The sequence below is a fragment of the Bipolaris oryzae genome (genome assembly GCF_000523455.1).
Source record: "Bipolaris oryzae ATCC 44560 unplaced genomic scaffold scaffold_2, whole genome shotgun sequence".
NCBI classification, from domain to species: Eukaryota; Fungi; Ascomycota; class Dothideomycetes; order Pleosporales; family Pleosporaceae; genus Bipolaris; species Bipolaris oryzae.
The window spans coordinates 99939-114571 of NW_006911278.1; the positions used below are offsets into that span (position 1 = coordinate 99939).

The 14633-nt window shown below is 52.3% G+C and overlaps 5 protein-coding genes across 5 annotated transcripts; 2 read left to right on the plus strand and 3 right to left on the minus strand.

Moving 5' to 3' along the window:
• Positions 1-1068: 1068 nt before the first annotated feature.
• Positions 1069-2797, minus strand: COCMIDRAFT_31786 (uncharacterized protein; the record flags this gene model as incomplete). The annotated part of the gene is made up of 2 exons (XM_007684353.1): positions 1069-2607; positions 2666-2797. The coding sequence occupies 2 exons, from the start codon at positions 2795-2797 to the stop codon at positions 1069-1071; spliced, it is 1671 nt and encodes a 556-aa protein (XP_007682543.1).
• A 904-nt stretch (positions 2798-3701) lies between these two features.
• COCMIDRAFT_21606 (uncharacterized protein) lies at positions 3702-5875 on the plus strand (the record flags this gene model as incomplete). Its single annotated transcript, XM_007684319.1, has 3 exons — positions 3702-4645; positions 4700-5186; positions 5240-5875. The coding sequence occupies 3 exons, from the start codon at positions 3702-3704 to the stop codon at positions 5873-5875; spliced, it is 2067 nt and encodes a 688-aa protein (XP_007682509.1).
• A 1083-nt stretch (positions 5876-6958) lies between these two features.
• On the minus strand, positions 6959-7662 carry COCMIDRAFT_31788 (uncharacterized protein; the record flags this gene model as incomplete). The annotated part of the gene is made up of 2 exons (XM_007684354.1): positions 6959-7187; positions 7238-7662. The coding sequence occupies 2 exons, from the start codon at positions 7660-7662 to the stop codon at positions 6959-6961; spliced, it is 654 nt and encodes a 217-aa protein (XP_007682544.1).
• A 610-nt stretch (positions 7663-8272) lies between these two features.
• Positions 8273-12097, plus strand: COCMIDRAFT_439 (uncharacterized protein; the record flags this gene model as incomplete). Its single annotated transcript, XM_007684294.1, has 3 exons — positions 8273-9063; positions 9111-9481; positions 9531-12097. 3 exons carry the CDS (start codon positions 8273-8275, stop codon positions 12095-12097), a joined length of 3729 nt encoding a protein of 1242 aa, XP_007682484.1.
• Positions 12098-12957: 860 nt separating this feature from the next.
• On the minus strand, positions 12958-14319 carry COCMIDRAFT_21609 (uncharacterized protein; the record flags this gene model as incomplete). Its single annotated transcript, XM_007684320.1, has 2 exons — positions 12958-14107; positions 14162-14319. The coding sequence occupies 2 exons, from the start codon at positions 14317-14319 to the stop codon at positions 12958-12960; spliced, it is 1308 nt and encodes a 435-aa protein (XP_007682510.1).
• Between the last annotated feature and the right edge of the window lie 314 nt (positions 14320-14633).

Below are 14633 nucleotides of genomic sequence, written 5' to 3' on the forward strand. Positions count from 1 at the left end.
GCCAGCCAACTGCAGCATTTACCCTCAATGGACCCTGTCAGACCTACAGCTCCAAGTGTGCCTAGTTCGGCCTACCTGAAAACCCGTTGCGGTCGAAACGCCTGTGTCCTCGGACCGGGCCTTGTCGCCAGCCCGAATAAACCCAACTACTACGACGGCTAGTCGTATGAAGAGTGCCATGGATGAATCTCGTCTGTTGCACACTCTCACACGCCTGTTTCGGCTTTAATCCTACCACTTGTTTGCCGCTCTTGCGGTAATTGATGTGCAATTAAAGTTTTGCTTCGTCGATCCCCCAGACGTTCAAGCTCATAGCCCAAAATGTGTTCCAGATTCTCAGAAACAGCCAGTCTCGCACTGTGGCAGCAACGACAGCCCGTCAAGTCGGCCACCAAACCTTCGGCTCGCACCGTCAGGCCAACCGACCAGGGTCAGGCAACGTCATCCTATCCAACTGTCACTTGTCCACCAATAAGCATGCAAACCTAAATCTTACTTTCTGTAGCATGGCCATGCGCTAGGCACTCATAATCCTTACCACGGGGGAGCACACTTGACGGTTAGCAAAACTAATTATCATCAATTACATACGATATTACCAGCATGGCTATACGCCATCTGTTACACTCTATGCATCCCACGCGTATGCCGGCGTCTCCGATCATATGATGACAGGGTCACGTTTCATTTTAGGTGTCAACTCACCGGCTCCACGTTCTCCTTCTCTTCCTGCAAACGGCAATTGCAGCATAAGCACGTCACCGGCAGAGCACGTGGAGTCGAACTTGGTGAAATGGAAGGCCAATCTCCACTGTTCGTACATGTGGGATGCAAAGAAGAGGACACTTCAGCACCCATAATTGTTATACCGACCTGTATTACCACTTGAACAGACATGATGTTGCTTGTACAAAGTCTATGCGTATATGAAAGCACATTGTGCATAGCGAGAATGCTTTCCAAGGCTACAAGCTGCGCAGCAATTGGTTTGCGCAAAGAAGATTTTAAAGAGAGAGAAAAAAAAGCAAAAAGGAGACGATGCTGAAGATGCTTTGGGAGGAACCCGTCTTACTTCTTCCCACCGGATTTCTTCCACCCTGCACTTCTACTTTTACGTCCGTTCGGACCCTTTTTCTTGCCTCCGCCACTGCCCTTGAACTTGAGGCCACTCTTACCCTGCCTCTCACTTGCTCTGTGACCCTCAAATACAAAACCCTCCTTTGTCTGCGCCTTTGCGACTTTGCCCAACATGGAGCGCGCGCGCCCCTGCAGCGATTTCTGCTCTTCGCTCAACTTGGGTGTATAGCCCGCTTTGCCGTTGGCTTTGGGCGATTTTTGCGACGAGGGCGGAGGTCCGCGCGGCTTGTCCTTCTTCTTCTCAGCCTTGCAACGCGTGATGCGGAGCTTACGGGGAAGCATTGGTGGAAAGTTCTTCTCGTTGAGTTGCAGGGCGGCCTCAACACCATTCTCGTCTGTGAACTGCACATAGGCGAAACCCTTGCCTACTCTGGTCTTTGCATCGCGAACTACGCGGACGCTTTCAATGGTGCCGCATTTGGAGAGATGGACCCACAGACCCTCTTCGACGTCAGATGAAGGCTTGTTCTTCTTGGGCTTCTCGCCTTCGGCCACGGGCATCTGTGATTCATCGTCTACAAAAGGAAGATTACCGACGAAGACGCAGCGGCGATGGTCGACCTTTGCTGGGTGAGCGACCGAATCGACGTGCAAATGCCGATTGAGTAAGACGGAGCCATTGAGTCGCTTAACAGCTTCTCTTGCGGCCACCTTTGTCGTATAGACTGCGTAGGCATTTGTGCTTTTTGTTGTTGCGTCCATAATGTCCTTCTTTGCGAAAGCAGCGCGCTTGGGGAGCGAACTGCCAAAAGCTGTAGAGCGGAAACGTATTGATTCAATCTTGTGTGGGGGGCTGTTGTCTGCGAGATCAGCAATGAAAGACTCGAGATGCTTCTTCAGGGTCTTTTCTGCCGATTTGGAGTTGATGCACTCGGTGGACACGTTGGAAAGGAAGACAGTACGGGCCGCCTTTTCCACCTCTGCTGCGCTGCCGTCGGTTGCCTCCATGAGTGATTCGTGCTTGGGAATGGTAAAGGTCTTCTCAGCCTCACCAGAGTCTCCCTTGGTGTTGCCATCTTCAACATTGTTATCTTCGGCGTCGTCAGAGGACTTGTCGTCCTCGTCCTCGTCCTCATCTTCATCCTCGCTCACAACTTCCTTGGTCTTGCGCTTTTTTTGCCTCTGCTGCTCCTCCTTCTCTTCTTCCTGCGCCAGCTTCCGCATATAGGCATCTTCAATCTCCTCCTTGTTTGCCCGTTTCCGCTTCTTTTGCTTATCCTGTGTCCCGTCCAACCCCGACTCGCGTACTTTTGCTATAATAGCCTCACTCTCAGGTTTTTCATTGTCACTAGCATCCGACATGTCCTCGTCCTCGTCATCATCTTCATCCGAGGGTAAACTGCCAGATGCAGAACTTAGTTCTGCATCGTTGGCATCGCCCTCATCTTCCTCTTCGGTAGATTCTTCGGTCGTTTGCTTCTGTATGCGCGCCTGATACCAAGACTTTGGAGGTGGCTGAACTGGTCCCGCCTGAAGATTTCAATCAGTAATCATGCGCTTGGATAGACATTTGTAGTGGTAAACGCACGCTGCTTGCAAACAACGAGGCTAGGGTGGGATCAAACGCAGTCTTGTCGACTTTGATGAAGGAATTGGCAGACTGTGTACTTTTCTTAGGCGACTCGGGCTTTACAGCGCGCCTCTCCTTTGATTTTCCCATGGCGGCGATTGCGATGTTGCCGTGCAGCAAGCTCGTCAAAAAGTTTTGGTGGAGACGCTTCACCTCGAACGCACGCTAGCCCCAAACGGGCGAGCAAGCGGCAGAACCTTACCGCCCGCCCTAAGAGAGTGCGGTCATTCGCAAGACACCCAGGGCCTCTCCCGGCCGTCGACCCGCCTCAAAGCGCAGTTTACACACTCTTGACAGAGCTGCCCTGTTGCATTCACCGCCAATATACTCATGCCAGCCGCTGTCTCGCGTTTGCACACACGTCCTCACCCACACCATCGCGCCCTTGTCCGATCCGACGCCAAAAACATCTCGGCACGTTCCCTCGCCCTCGGCGCCCACGTCCTCCACAGCGGCAGCAGTGTTTTTGGCTGCTCCCCACGCCCACCGCCCGCTGCCCCCCATAGCGCCCTTCCTGCATCGCGGGCACCAACTGCATCCTATCCAAAATCCTCGCACCACACTGGGCACGAGTTGACGAGGTTTCTGGCGCAGGCGCACTATGAGCGCGACCAGGCGGAGCACATCAAGAACAGCTCCCGATCTTAGCAAGTCAGTCGCGCAGCCAGAGAGTACGTCATACAACCTTTTATTTTGAACCCGATAACCTACCGGGTCCATCTCGCCGGCTCTGCGCAGTCTGTCGTGTCCTTGGGTCGCTCGAGAGATTGTCGATCTTTGCGTCAACCGAGGCGACAACACAGTCGCGAACTTCCCTCTCCCACCACGCCTCATATCACCACCGCACGAAATGCACCCGATCTAACTCATCCCCACAGACGCCCTGTCACCGCTCCCGACGGGATCATCTAACCCCTCCTCTACAGCCTCCCCCTCACACGAGTCGACAGCCACCGGGGAGCCTACCGCCATCTCGGCCGCGATGCTATCAACCATGAAAGCTTCAAGTACAGCCATTGCAGAGGCAATGCCTGCTGAGCAAGCTTCGAACGGCTTCGATGACGCCGCAGATAACGGCTCTAGCAGTTTGAGTGAGCTTGGAGACGCATCAGACGACCAATCTGAACCTACCCCGAGGCAAACGCCAGCAGCAGAAATGGATGAAGACGATTCGGAGGCCGAAACAGAGCGCCTAGACACTACTCCACGAAAACTGACACGAACCATCCCTGAGACATCCTTGCTATCCGAGCCAGCTTACACACGAACCCCCAGCAAACTCGCGCACTCTAAAACCCTAGAAGACGACGAATCTGCCCCTCCTACACCCTCTGCTGGCGCAGATGAGGCATCTATTGATGCAGCAGCTACATCAGATAATCCTCTACATTCTCTGTCACTTATTGCGACCACAGAGGCTGCTAGCCTAGAACACGCGGGCAAGAAACGAAAAAGAACGAGCGCCGAAAGGAGCCCTGTTGGCGAGCAAGACGATGAAGAACCATTGCGAAAGAGGAGCGAGCCTGCAAGAAGTTCGGCGCTTGATGGCCTAGCCGATGCTGCGGCCAATAGACAAGGCCGTGTGGACGCGGATGAAGAGCTCGACAATGCTGAAGAGAGTCTCTCTGTGCTTGCGCGCGAGGAAATGGAACTTGAAGAACGCCAAGCTAACATCGCTGCGCAAACCGTCAACCAAATGGCAACCGTAGCAAAGCACACAAAACCACGGAAAGGTGGCAGAAGAGGCAAACGAAAGACAGAGGATCCTAGTTATGCCTACACTGAACCTTTTGCGGCTGCTGAGCCACAAGACGGCGAGGCTGAATGCGACGCCGAAGAAGAAGACAGCGGAGTCTTAGACGAGGAAGTTGCTAAGAAGAAGGTTGCCATTGACGAACTCGCAAAGATTGAAAAGAAGTTCAAGCTCTTCAGAGAGAAGTGAGTGATTTCCTAGCCTCTTGGTCAGATGAAATTGGTACTGATTGCAATTAGACTTTGTGACGAACAAATAGCACAACTCGAGCGGGAGCTCGAGATGCTCAAGCAACCCAACTGTGTGCACCCTGAGTACGTCGCAATGATCAAATGCATAGACGACCGACGCGCAGATAAAATCGCCTATGAGACAAGGCTGTTGGAATACAAGCAGAAGAACCTGGAGATAATAACAGCAGCAGAACGGCATCAGATGCACAGCCAGTACTTCCAGACTGTGCGGCATATACGAGAGGAAATACTCGAAGAGTGCAACCAGCGAGTGTTCGAATTGCAGCGTGGCAGACGACAGCTCGGCTGTGACGAAACTGAATACATGGTGCGACTGCCAGAGAAGCGGTCAGACCAAATAAGGCACCAAACAGCGTACAATCTCGAGGTCTCAGTACTGTCAGGCGTTGCCAAGTACGTTGGCTTCCCAGCCGCTCCAGACATTAGCGCTGCGAAACCGTCGGAAATCGATGAAGATCTTCGAGCAATGAAGGTGAGTGGCTGAATGCAACTGGTGGAGAACTTGCAGCTGATTCGGCGCTGCAGATTGCGACTCGTGCTCCGGCTCCGCCCCCATCATTTCGCACCTACAACAGAACTACAACAGCAGACGAAGCAGCCGCGGAAGAACAATTCTTGGAAAGCACACCATGGGCCAACCCACGGCATCCCTCACATCAACAAGAGAGCCGCTACCCTCTTGGACCGTCCCGTATACCCAACTATCAGACTCCAGCTGGCCAACGTCGCATGGTTGACCTGAGCGCTCCAAATGGTTCTGCTTCCACAATCGAAGCAAACTCCAATCCTCCTTCATCCAACGCCCACCATACCAATGGTCTCTTAGGCGATGCTGAGTCACCGGTTCTGCATATGAAGCGCGCACCCTCTGGCCACTCAGCATACGGGGACGTGCCTGGCTCTGATCCCCGCGGCAACATGGGCGTCTTAAGCCGGGAGACATATGGTATGATGTCAAGCCCTGTGTCACAGCACATAGGTCTACCCCACGAGCATACTGATCAACGCTGGGGCGGGAATGGCATGCGGCAAATGAACTCAGCGCCCGGTGCTGCGCCCGGTCAGGCCGGTCCAGCTCGACCAGACGCAGCACGAGCGCCAATGACCCAGCGTAATGGCCTTGGTACAATCAGCGTTGGCAGCGGTCTATTTGGGCGGTGAAGAAAATACGACGTGCATTTCACCTATTGTTCTGAATCATCTGTGTTAGTAAAAATCTTCTTCAGTCTCTGTACTAAAGTCTCATTGGGCGGCGTCATTCCTTTTCACTATACATTTGCGTACATGTATATGCTTTTTTCCTCTCTCTTCTTCTTCTTCTTCTTCTTCTCCTTTCTCTGTTACGCATCAAATAGCGGGGCTGGCCAAAAGGGGCAAAAAATGTCAGGGCACGAATTGATGGAGGTGGAGACATCGTCGCATGTCGTGTCTTGCTATTGTTTTTTTTTTCGACATCTGGTGGTGTGTTTGATTATCTCTTGTTTTCTTGCAGGCTTGTCTGTCTCTGTTCGGTCTGTCGGTGTCTCTCTTCACACACACACTTTGTAGCACTCCAATGGAGCAATGTTTTTTTTTCTCCTTGGGTTCGCTATTACAGCTTTCATGTTTCCTTTTCTCCTTCTTTGTTTGTTAATGTCTTGAATGCCATTGAGAGAAAATACACAAGGCCATGTATATTTCACCTTTTTTTTAGATTTTACGTTCACGACGTTCGGGAGGAACCAGGGGGAGGACGTGCGTGTTTGTTTGGATGGTTTATTTGCACGACGAAGTGATACCTCCTCGTGTTTGGCTAGTTGCTAGCGCGAATTAAAATACTATTCGAGTCATTTGTGGACGTGCGGGTTATTGCTATGTTGTTGATGTTGACTGAGTAACTTGGACTCTTGTCGATATGTTGATTGTATGGGAATCGCAAGTAGCTCTCGTCAAGGTGATGCAAAACAACCGTGTCAAATATTTTTGAGATACAGGTGCACTGCTCTTTTTTCGGTAGTTAGCGATGGATCCTACATTGTATCCTGAGTGATATCGAGTTATCCCTCATTCACTCTAACCACATCTTATTGCGACACATAAACCTTGCTTTTATTTGAAACGAACCGTTTTATGTACTAACCTTCTAAAAATACAACCTAACAGTAAACTACATAATAAACAAAAAAACTACTATATCAAAGCCTTGCTGGCCCACTTCTCCTCATGAAACGCTCTGAGTTCAGACGAAAGCACTCTCCTCTCACCCTACAAGCCCAATGGGTTACTAGCCGTACCAGTCCTAGCCGAGCCCCCAGAAAGACCAGGCACACCAGGCCTACTCGCCATGGACGCCATACCCCCCGCCGCACTTGTGCTTAAACCAAGCGGGTTCTTGTGCGTAGTTGAGCGACTGCCCGTGGCACCGGTCATGTCCTTGAGTGAGTTACCATACTCGCGGACCATATCGCCCCAGGTACGGGATGTGTTTGTGATGCTACGTGTGATTAGCTAGATACTCGATATTGGAGACTATGGTAAGATTACCTTGCCCCTGCTCCCCGGCCTGCTCCAGCAACACCACTGCCTGCAGCTGTTACAACGGCGCCGGCAGCGTTGCTGATACCGGTGGTGGCTGCGCCGACGGCACTGCCAATTCCGGATTGTGCGGCGCTGAGGCCCTTGCTGAGCCAGCCTTGCTGCTGGGGTTGCGGGATCGGTTTCTTTGCTGGGGCTGGGAGAGGCTTCTTTTGTCCGACTGCTGTTCCGGTTTTTTTGAGTGCCGTAGTAGGTACTGGCTTCTTGGGAGTTGTAGTGACGGGTTTCTTCTGTAGGGCTGTATTGATGGGCTTCTTGGGTGGCTGAACAGCTGGGGCCTTGACAGGCACCTTCTTTGCTGAACTCTTCACAGGTGTCTTCTTTGCCGTGGACGTGACGGGCGTCTTCTTTGTACCAATGGGTTGAGAGACCATATTGGGATCGGTTCGCGGTTTCTTGTAGTCGTCTTGATGTGATGGGGTATCTTGGAATTAGTCGGGTGCTAGATGGGATAGTCGGTAAAATAGGAGATGATTAGAGAGCATGTCGTGCCTATCCACAGGACCATGGAAAGTTGGCAGATCAGCTCTAGATGGCGGCGCACATGTGGCGCAGATGATGTCAGGGACAGGGAGGTGGGGGTGCGCTTGACCCAGATGGATTTAAGGTTGCTTTAGCGTGATCAGCAGTAGTCGAGACCCTGGATCCTTGTTTCGAATGTTCAACACTCGGAGTCGCACACCTGACAGATGGCGTCGCCATCGCATCCTTTTGCACAAAAGCACCTGTTCGTTTCGCAACTTTCGCGTGTCTGTCTTCGTTCCCTCTGCTTTCTCTTGTTGTAATCGTATCTCGTTGTTCAGCGCACCCACGCCCCGCAGTGCGGAGGTGTGAATCCTAAACGAACACTCACCCTCACCGCACGCGGCCTGCCTGCCATGAACGGCTTTCACTTCTGGTAGTGACCTTCAAGCATCATAACAAACTCGTGAGTGTGATTTCTCTTATGCTGCAACCAAAGCGCCAGTCTCAACCCACGCAACCATGCTGGACCGCGAAGCCGTCGTCAAGCTCAAGCGGTCGGTCAGCGATGGGGACCACCTCATTCCAGTGGGCGAGGTCACCCCGCCCCGGTCGCTGGGAAAGCAGACGCCAGCTCTAAAGACTCGATCAGATCGCTCCTTCTCATGGCAAAAGCTAACAGACTCAATCAAAGGACGAAGGGACTCATCTTTCCGCTCCTCACGTTCCTCGCGCTCTTCTCGCACACCTTCGATTGACAGACGCGAGATATCTGGCCCCATATTGGATTTCAGAAGTCCATTGTGTCCGCCCACACCGAAACCATACACCCCAATACCAAACAGACCTGCCGCGCAGTCGAATCCGGGTACTTCCAGACCTGCTTATTTCGCTCCCTCATCAAAGCATTCGCATTCTGTCTCAGACCCTACTAGTTATAATTCTCCTTGTAGACGTGTGCCGTCGACCGGCTGTCCGCCTCCACTACTGCCTATTACCACCAGCTTTGAGAGTACGACAAGCACATTGGTAGAAAGTCCGTTGGAGCGTATAGCGGAATCGCCTTTTGAGCCTTACGAAAGCTGTGCAACTGGCATTGTGGAACAAGACCAATCATACAGATATCCAGGAGGAATGGAACCTGTCAGACTGCAGCCGCCCAACATGGGTGGTACCAAGGGACGCGCTATGCAACAAGCCAGGGACATGGAGGCACTGGTTGCCGAGAGGGCAAAACGTAGTGGCGAAGAGCCTCCGCCATATGACTTCTACGAGCTTATTGGCAAGGGTGCATATGGCCGTGTGTATAAAGGGTGGGTATCTCAACACGTTACCAGGAGTGTGTGCTAACACTGCCAAGAAAGAGCCGCAACACTGGTGCCCTGGTTGCTATCAAGATTATCGAAATTGACAAGGTCGACTACGAGGAGATGACACACAAGAATCTTCAAGACACCCTGAAAGAGATTGACATTCTGCAGCAGCTGAGAGATAGTAAAGCAAGACCCTATGTCAACATCATCGAGGAAGCAAGGCCTGTTCACAACGAGTTGTGGATCATAAGCGAATACGCCAGTGGTGGTAGTGTGAACACCTTGATGAAGCCCACTGCCATGAGCAAGGATCCAGGCCCTGGATTGGCCGAGAAGTTCATCATACCCATCGCCCGCGAGTTAGCACAAGGCCTCAAGTATATACACGAAGCGGGTGTGCTGCATCGAGATCTAAAGTGTGAGTATAACATCTTAAGAGTCTACAGCATGCGCTAACCAAATCGTAGCTAACAATGTTCTCATTCTCGAGGACGGCCGAGTACAATTATGTGATTTCGGTGTCTCCAACACGTTAGAGCCTGAAAGATCAAAGCGGTCGACTATTGTCGGTACACCTTTCTGGATGGCCCCTGAACTTCAAAGAGAGTGGGTAAAGGATGCCGACCCGCACAGCTTGCTCCAGCCAAGGGAGATTTCTTACGGTAGCGAAGTTGATATCTGGGCATACGGCTGTACTGTGTTTGAGATGGCTTGCGGCTTCCCGCCACATCACAAGATCGGACACTTTGATCTACCAACAGCTGGAGTCCCTCAGCTTGAAGGAGACCGTTTCTCTCAAGAGCTAAAAGATTTCCTTGCTTTTGTTTTCAAGCCTGAGCCACGAGATCGTCCAACGCCAGACCAGATTCTGGAGCACCCTTACCTTGCTGATACCACCAAGATGTATCCGACTGTGTCACTCATCAAATTGGTTGAAGAGTATTACATCTGGGAGCAACAGGGTGGAACTCGCCAGTCGTTGTTCAATCCGTATGGCGCGCAGGCACCTGATCCCTTGGCCCCGGAGGCTGAGGATGATGATGACGATGACTGGTCTTTCAGTACTTCCGAAGAGTTTGAGCAAGAGCATGCTACGCATTTCACTGACCCATTTGCCACCGGATCAGGACAGCCCCTGGGTCGTTTTGAACAACTGCAGGCGAGATTCAAAGAAGAGTCTATTGTCAGGGGCCAGAAACGCTTGAATAAGCTTTTCGACACAAACACGACACCATACCGGTACAGCGCAGTTGATGGGCCAGATCCTCCCAACGGCCGGCCACCTTCAGATCTGATTTTGCGCGATTTCAATCCTGGGGCACCGAACCGTGAGACTGTTATTGACTTGGATTTCTCCATGCCATCAGCAGATGAGGTGCCGAGTATTGATCTGGGAGAAGTGCCAACCATTCGAGCAAATCGCATGAAGAGCCTTCTGCAAGAGTTGGAAGAAGAAGAACGTCTAGATGCTTTCAACGAAGAAGACGAACTGACAAAAAGAGCAACAAAAGACTGGACATTCCCAAGCATGAACGACGATCCGAACCGAAAGACAATGGAATGGTCCTTCCCCTCTGAACAACCGAACCGGAAGACAATGGAGTGGTCATTTCCCGCCGAGCAACCCAACCGTAAGACGATGGAATGGTCGTTTCCAGCTCAGCCCCAGAAACCAAACCGACGTACAGTGGAATGGACGTTTGATGCAGCAATGGCCGAAGCCAATAATGAGGCTCCTAGGAACCGTGCGTCAAACCGCATATCCCGTCGACGAGAAACAAAGGAGTGGACATTTCCTAAGATGGACGACAACCGTAAAACTCAGGACTGGACATTCCCTAAAATGGACGATAAACGAAAAACTGAAGAATGGACATTCGATCTGGGCAGTCCGCAAGAGCCACAGTTTGGCAGATCCAACAAAGCAGATCCTTCATCGCCGACCTTCAACTCCAACTTCCGTCCTAGCCTGAGACACGCACATACCACTGCGCTGGCGCCTATAGACGATTATCCTGAGATGATTAGCTCTGCGCCTGGATCACCACTTCGTTCATCCATGATCGACCTGGACATGGCTATGGTGCAAGACTACCGTCCGTCTACGTCGGGTTCTGAGACAAACACAGCAGGAGCAGAGCGTATCAACGACAACCCTTTCAACCTTGAGGACCAGGTTCAGCTCTCTCAGAACAACCACCGCGCATCGTTCCATACGAAATCGCAATCCGAGCCTAATCACGCAGTGCCGGGTCTGTTGACACCTCAGCAATATGATAAACAAGGCCAACCAACGAACCAAGACTTGCACCACACAGCCTTGCACCTACGAGGTGTGAGCTCAGCAAGCCAGGTGCATGCGCCGTCTAAGCCAGGATCCAACAACTTTGGAGGGGGGCAATATCACCGAAGTAACCAGCGCTCACAGCAAGTTATCTGGGACGGTTGGTCGCATAATATGGCGTATGGCGTGAGCAGCGATGATCAATCTCCCCCTATGAGCGTAACCACAGACACTTCCCTGGAAGAAGAAGACGTCGACGAGCTCTGGGATGCGTTTGAGCGGCTGAACCTCGCACCACCGCAGCAACGAAGCTATGGCAGTGTTGGGCTCCGGCCAGCTCGCAGAAACGACTCGACGTCGACATCGTTGACATCGACCACATATGCGCTTGACTCGGACACGGACGACACATATAACCCGTACTCTTCTTCGTCAGAGTTTGACCACGACAACCAGCAACAGCAACAGAGCAATTACCGGAAGAGCACAACGGTCAGCGTAGGACCGAATGGTAAGCCGCTTGTCGACTTCCCTATTCCAAGGGGCCCGGACGTTGAAGCGTTGCTGGGCGTGGATGTGGATGCGCGGGTGATGCAAGATATGTTGCTCAAGAGTGCCATGGAATTGAGGGATGGCATAAGGGCGGGTAGGGATCTGCTGCGGGCCATGCGGTTGCAGGACGTAGGGGACCCTGAGGAGGAAGAGGACGAAGAGACGAGGAACAACACGGTGAGGCTTAGCCGGGTGTAATGGCGTGCTTGGTTCTCGAAGGGATTGAACTATTGACTATTGACTACGGGCGTTTGGAGAACTCAGGAGCCGTGTCAGACCTGGTGAGTCTCTTGGCTTTTCTGGGCTTTTGGTGGTTGCAAAGGGGTTTGCTTCTCCTCTTTCCCATTGTTCAGATTCGCACTCTATGATACCATTGGGCATATATGGGAAAATATACGTACAAACACTTGAGTAATGCATCGATATGTACATGATTTGAATTGGCTCAGAACGCTTGGAAATTGATCATATGCCTTTTAGGCTACTAAGGTTACACTAGACAGAGGATGTAAGATCCGAAATAAAAAAAACACTAGTCCTCCACTTTGTTCGCTGGCAATTCCCCTCCTTACATGTGTGTGCGTGTGGGTGTTTGTATGTGTGTATGTATATATACTACATCGATCCAATGGCTCATGTACAATGACATTATAGCCGCAAGCCTGCTCCCTCTCGACCCATTCCCTATCAGCTTGCCCCCACACTCCCAAAGCCAAGACGCGAAAAACGAGAAAAAACAAACAAACAAACAGAAGCCGCCGAGATGCTGTGTTCCCAATATATCCTTAGAAACCTACTATGCAGTAAACTAAATAAACATCCCTGGGAACCTGCTCTTGTGTGCTCGTTGGCTGGGATCAGAGGAGTGAACATGCCTGCATTGGAGGAGCAGAAGGGGGGGGGGCATTAGGGTCGAGGGAGTTCAAGACTCCTAGAGGGTGCGAGGGTAAACGATGGCGCACAAAAAGATCCAGTGGGGGTATGGGCGTATTCGTAAAGAGACGTGAAACATCGAGGTCCGAAAACAAAGATCTTGTTGCAAGGCATATCAATGACAACTACCGATTGCCAGCTTCAAGCTGACCTGGGGTAGGCTGCTGGGTGGCTGCGGGAGTATTTACATTGTTGGAACTGCTCCTGTCACGGTTGAACCAGCGCGAGAACATGGGAGCACGTGGTTGACTGGGTGTCGTTCGTGAGAACCAGCTGGAGCTCTGTCTTGGTTGAGCAGTCCCTTGCGTTGATGCCATTGAAGCCGGGTGTCCACGCCGGCTCGACAATCCAAGTCGTCCTAATCGCTGGGGACTAGGTTGTTGGTTGTGATCAGCATTAATGATCAGTATTTGAGTGCGGGAGAAAGGGTTGGCTGATGTCCAAACAGCCTGTTGTGGTGATCTGGGGCTGGCAGCTGAACGACGACTATTAGCAGGATCAGCTTCACCCTCCGGTCGAGGCTTGGGCACGTAGTAGTCAGCCTTGCAGAGCGGGCAGCACGCGCGGCGACTTGTCAGCCATGGGTCAACACAGCTGGCATGGAAGGTGTGACCGCAAGCTAGCCCTCTCACATCCTCGTCGTCCTCTAGGAGATCTATACAGATGGCGCAAGTGTCGCCAGGGTCAGAGAGCAATTCTGGTGCAGTCGCAGTGCGGATTGGGTCATCGTCATCATCATCCGAGTCATCGTCACGCTCGTGCACAGTTGTTTGTGGTGCAACGCCATGTTCTGGGCTCTCTTTTGGTTTTACTGGGACCGGACTGTCCTTTTCAATCTGCTTCTCGGAGTCATGCATCTTCTCGCCTTTTGTGCTTTCAACGCTCGATCTTGGAGACGCTGTTTGCTGCGAAGTCGAGTTTTGCGTTGCATGGTCGTTGCGGGCCATGGAAAGCGCAGTCTCTGTTCGAGGCCCTGGTCCCTCGTCCTGGGAAGTGGTGGCAACTTCGACATCCTTGATGCTCGCGGCTCTGCTCTGGGGTGCTGTGGCAATGCCACCGTTGGATGGCAGTCCCTCGGTTTCACGGCTCGATTTCCATTGCTTGTACTTGGTCAGTGGGAAGCGCTCATTGACTTCGTCCATGGTCATTAGTTTCTTTTCCCTCCTCCTTCGGTGGGGGCGAGGCATGTTGGCCATGTCAATCTCTGTACTGGCGGCAGTTTGGGCTGCGCGTCGACGGTTGTAGCGGAAGCAGTACTTGACGCCTACAATGATCCTGGTGAACATGTCAGATAAGTGGAGGCGAATGCTGTCAGCGAGCGAGGCCTACCATAGGTTTGTGAAAACGACACCGAAACCGAGGGCGACAAAGAAAAGCAGCGGCGAACTGGTGGGACCGCCACCTCCGCCATTGTTGTTGTCGTTGTTGTCATTGTTGGGCGCCCTGGTCGGGCTGGGCTGGCTGGGGAAGACGGCCGTGGTTGACATTGTGAGATGCGAAGAGATTTAGTGTCTCATGAGCAGGCGTGGATTATGGCCGCGCAGACGCCGAGGTGAGGTGGTCAGCCAGATTGGGAAGGCACTCGAGTGGATGCGAGTGTTGGGACAGGACAGAGTCGCGGCTTTTCTCCAGGCGATGCAGTGGGGCGGGGAATGCGATGTTGCGGGGAGAGAAAGGTGGAGAGAGCGGGCGGTGGTGACGGCAGCAGCAAGGGCGAGAAGTGGCGACAGAGGTGGCTACAGCGGAGCGGCGCAACTGAAGCTGTGGCCGTGAGTGCGGGATGCCACGACGGCTAGCGGTG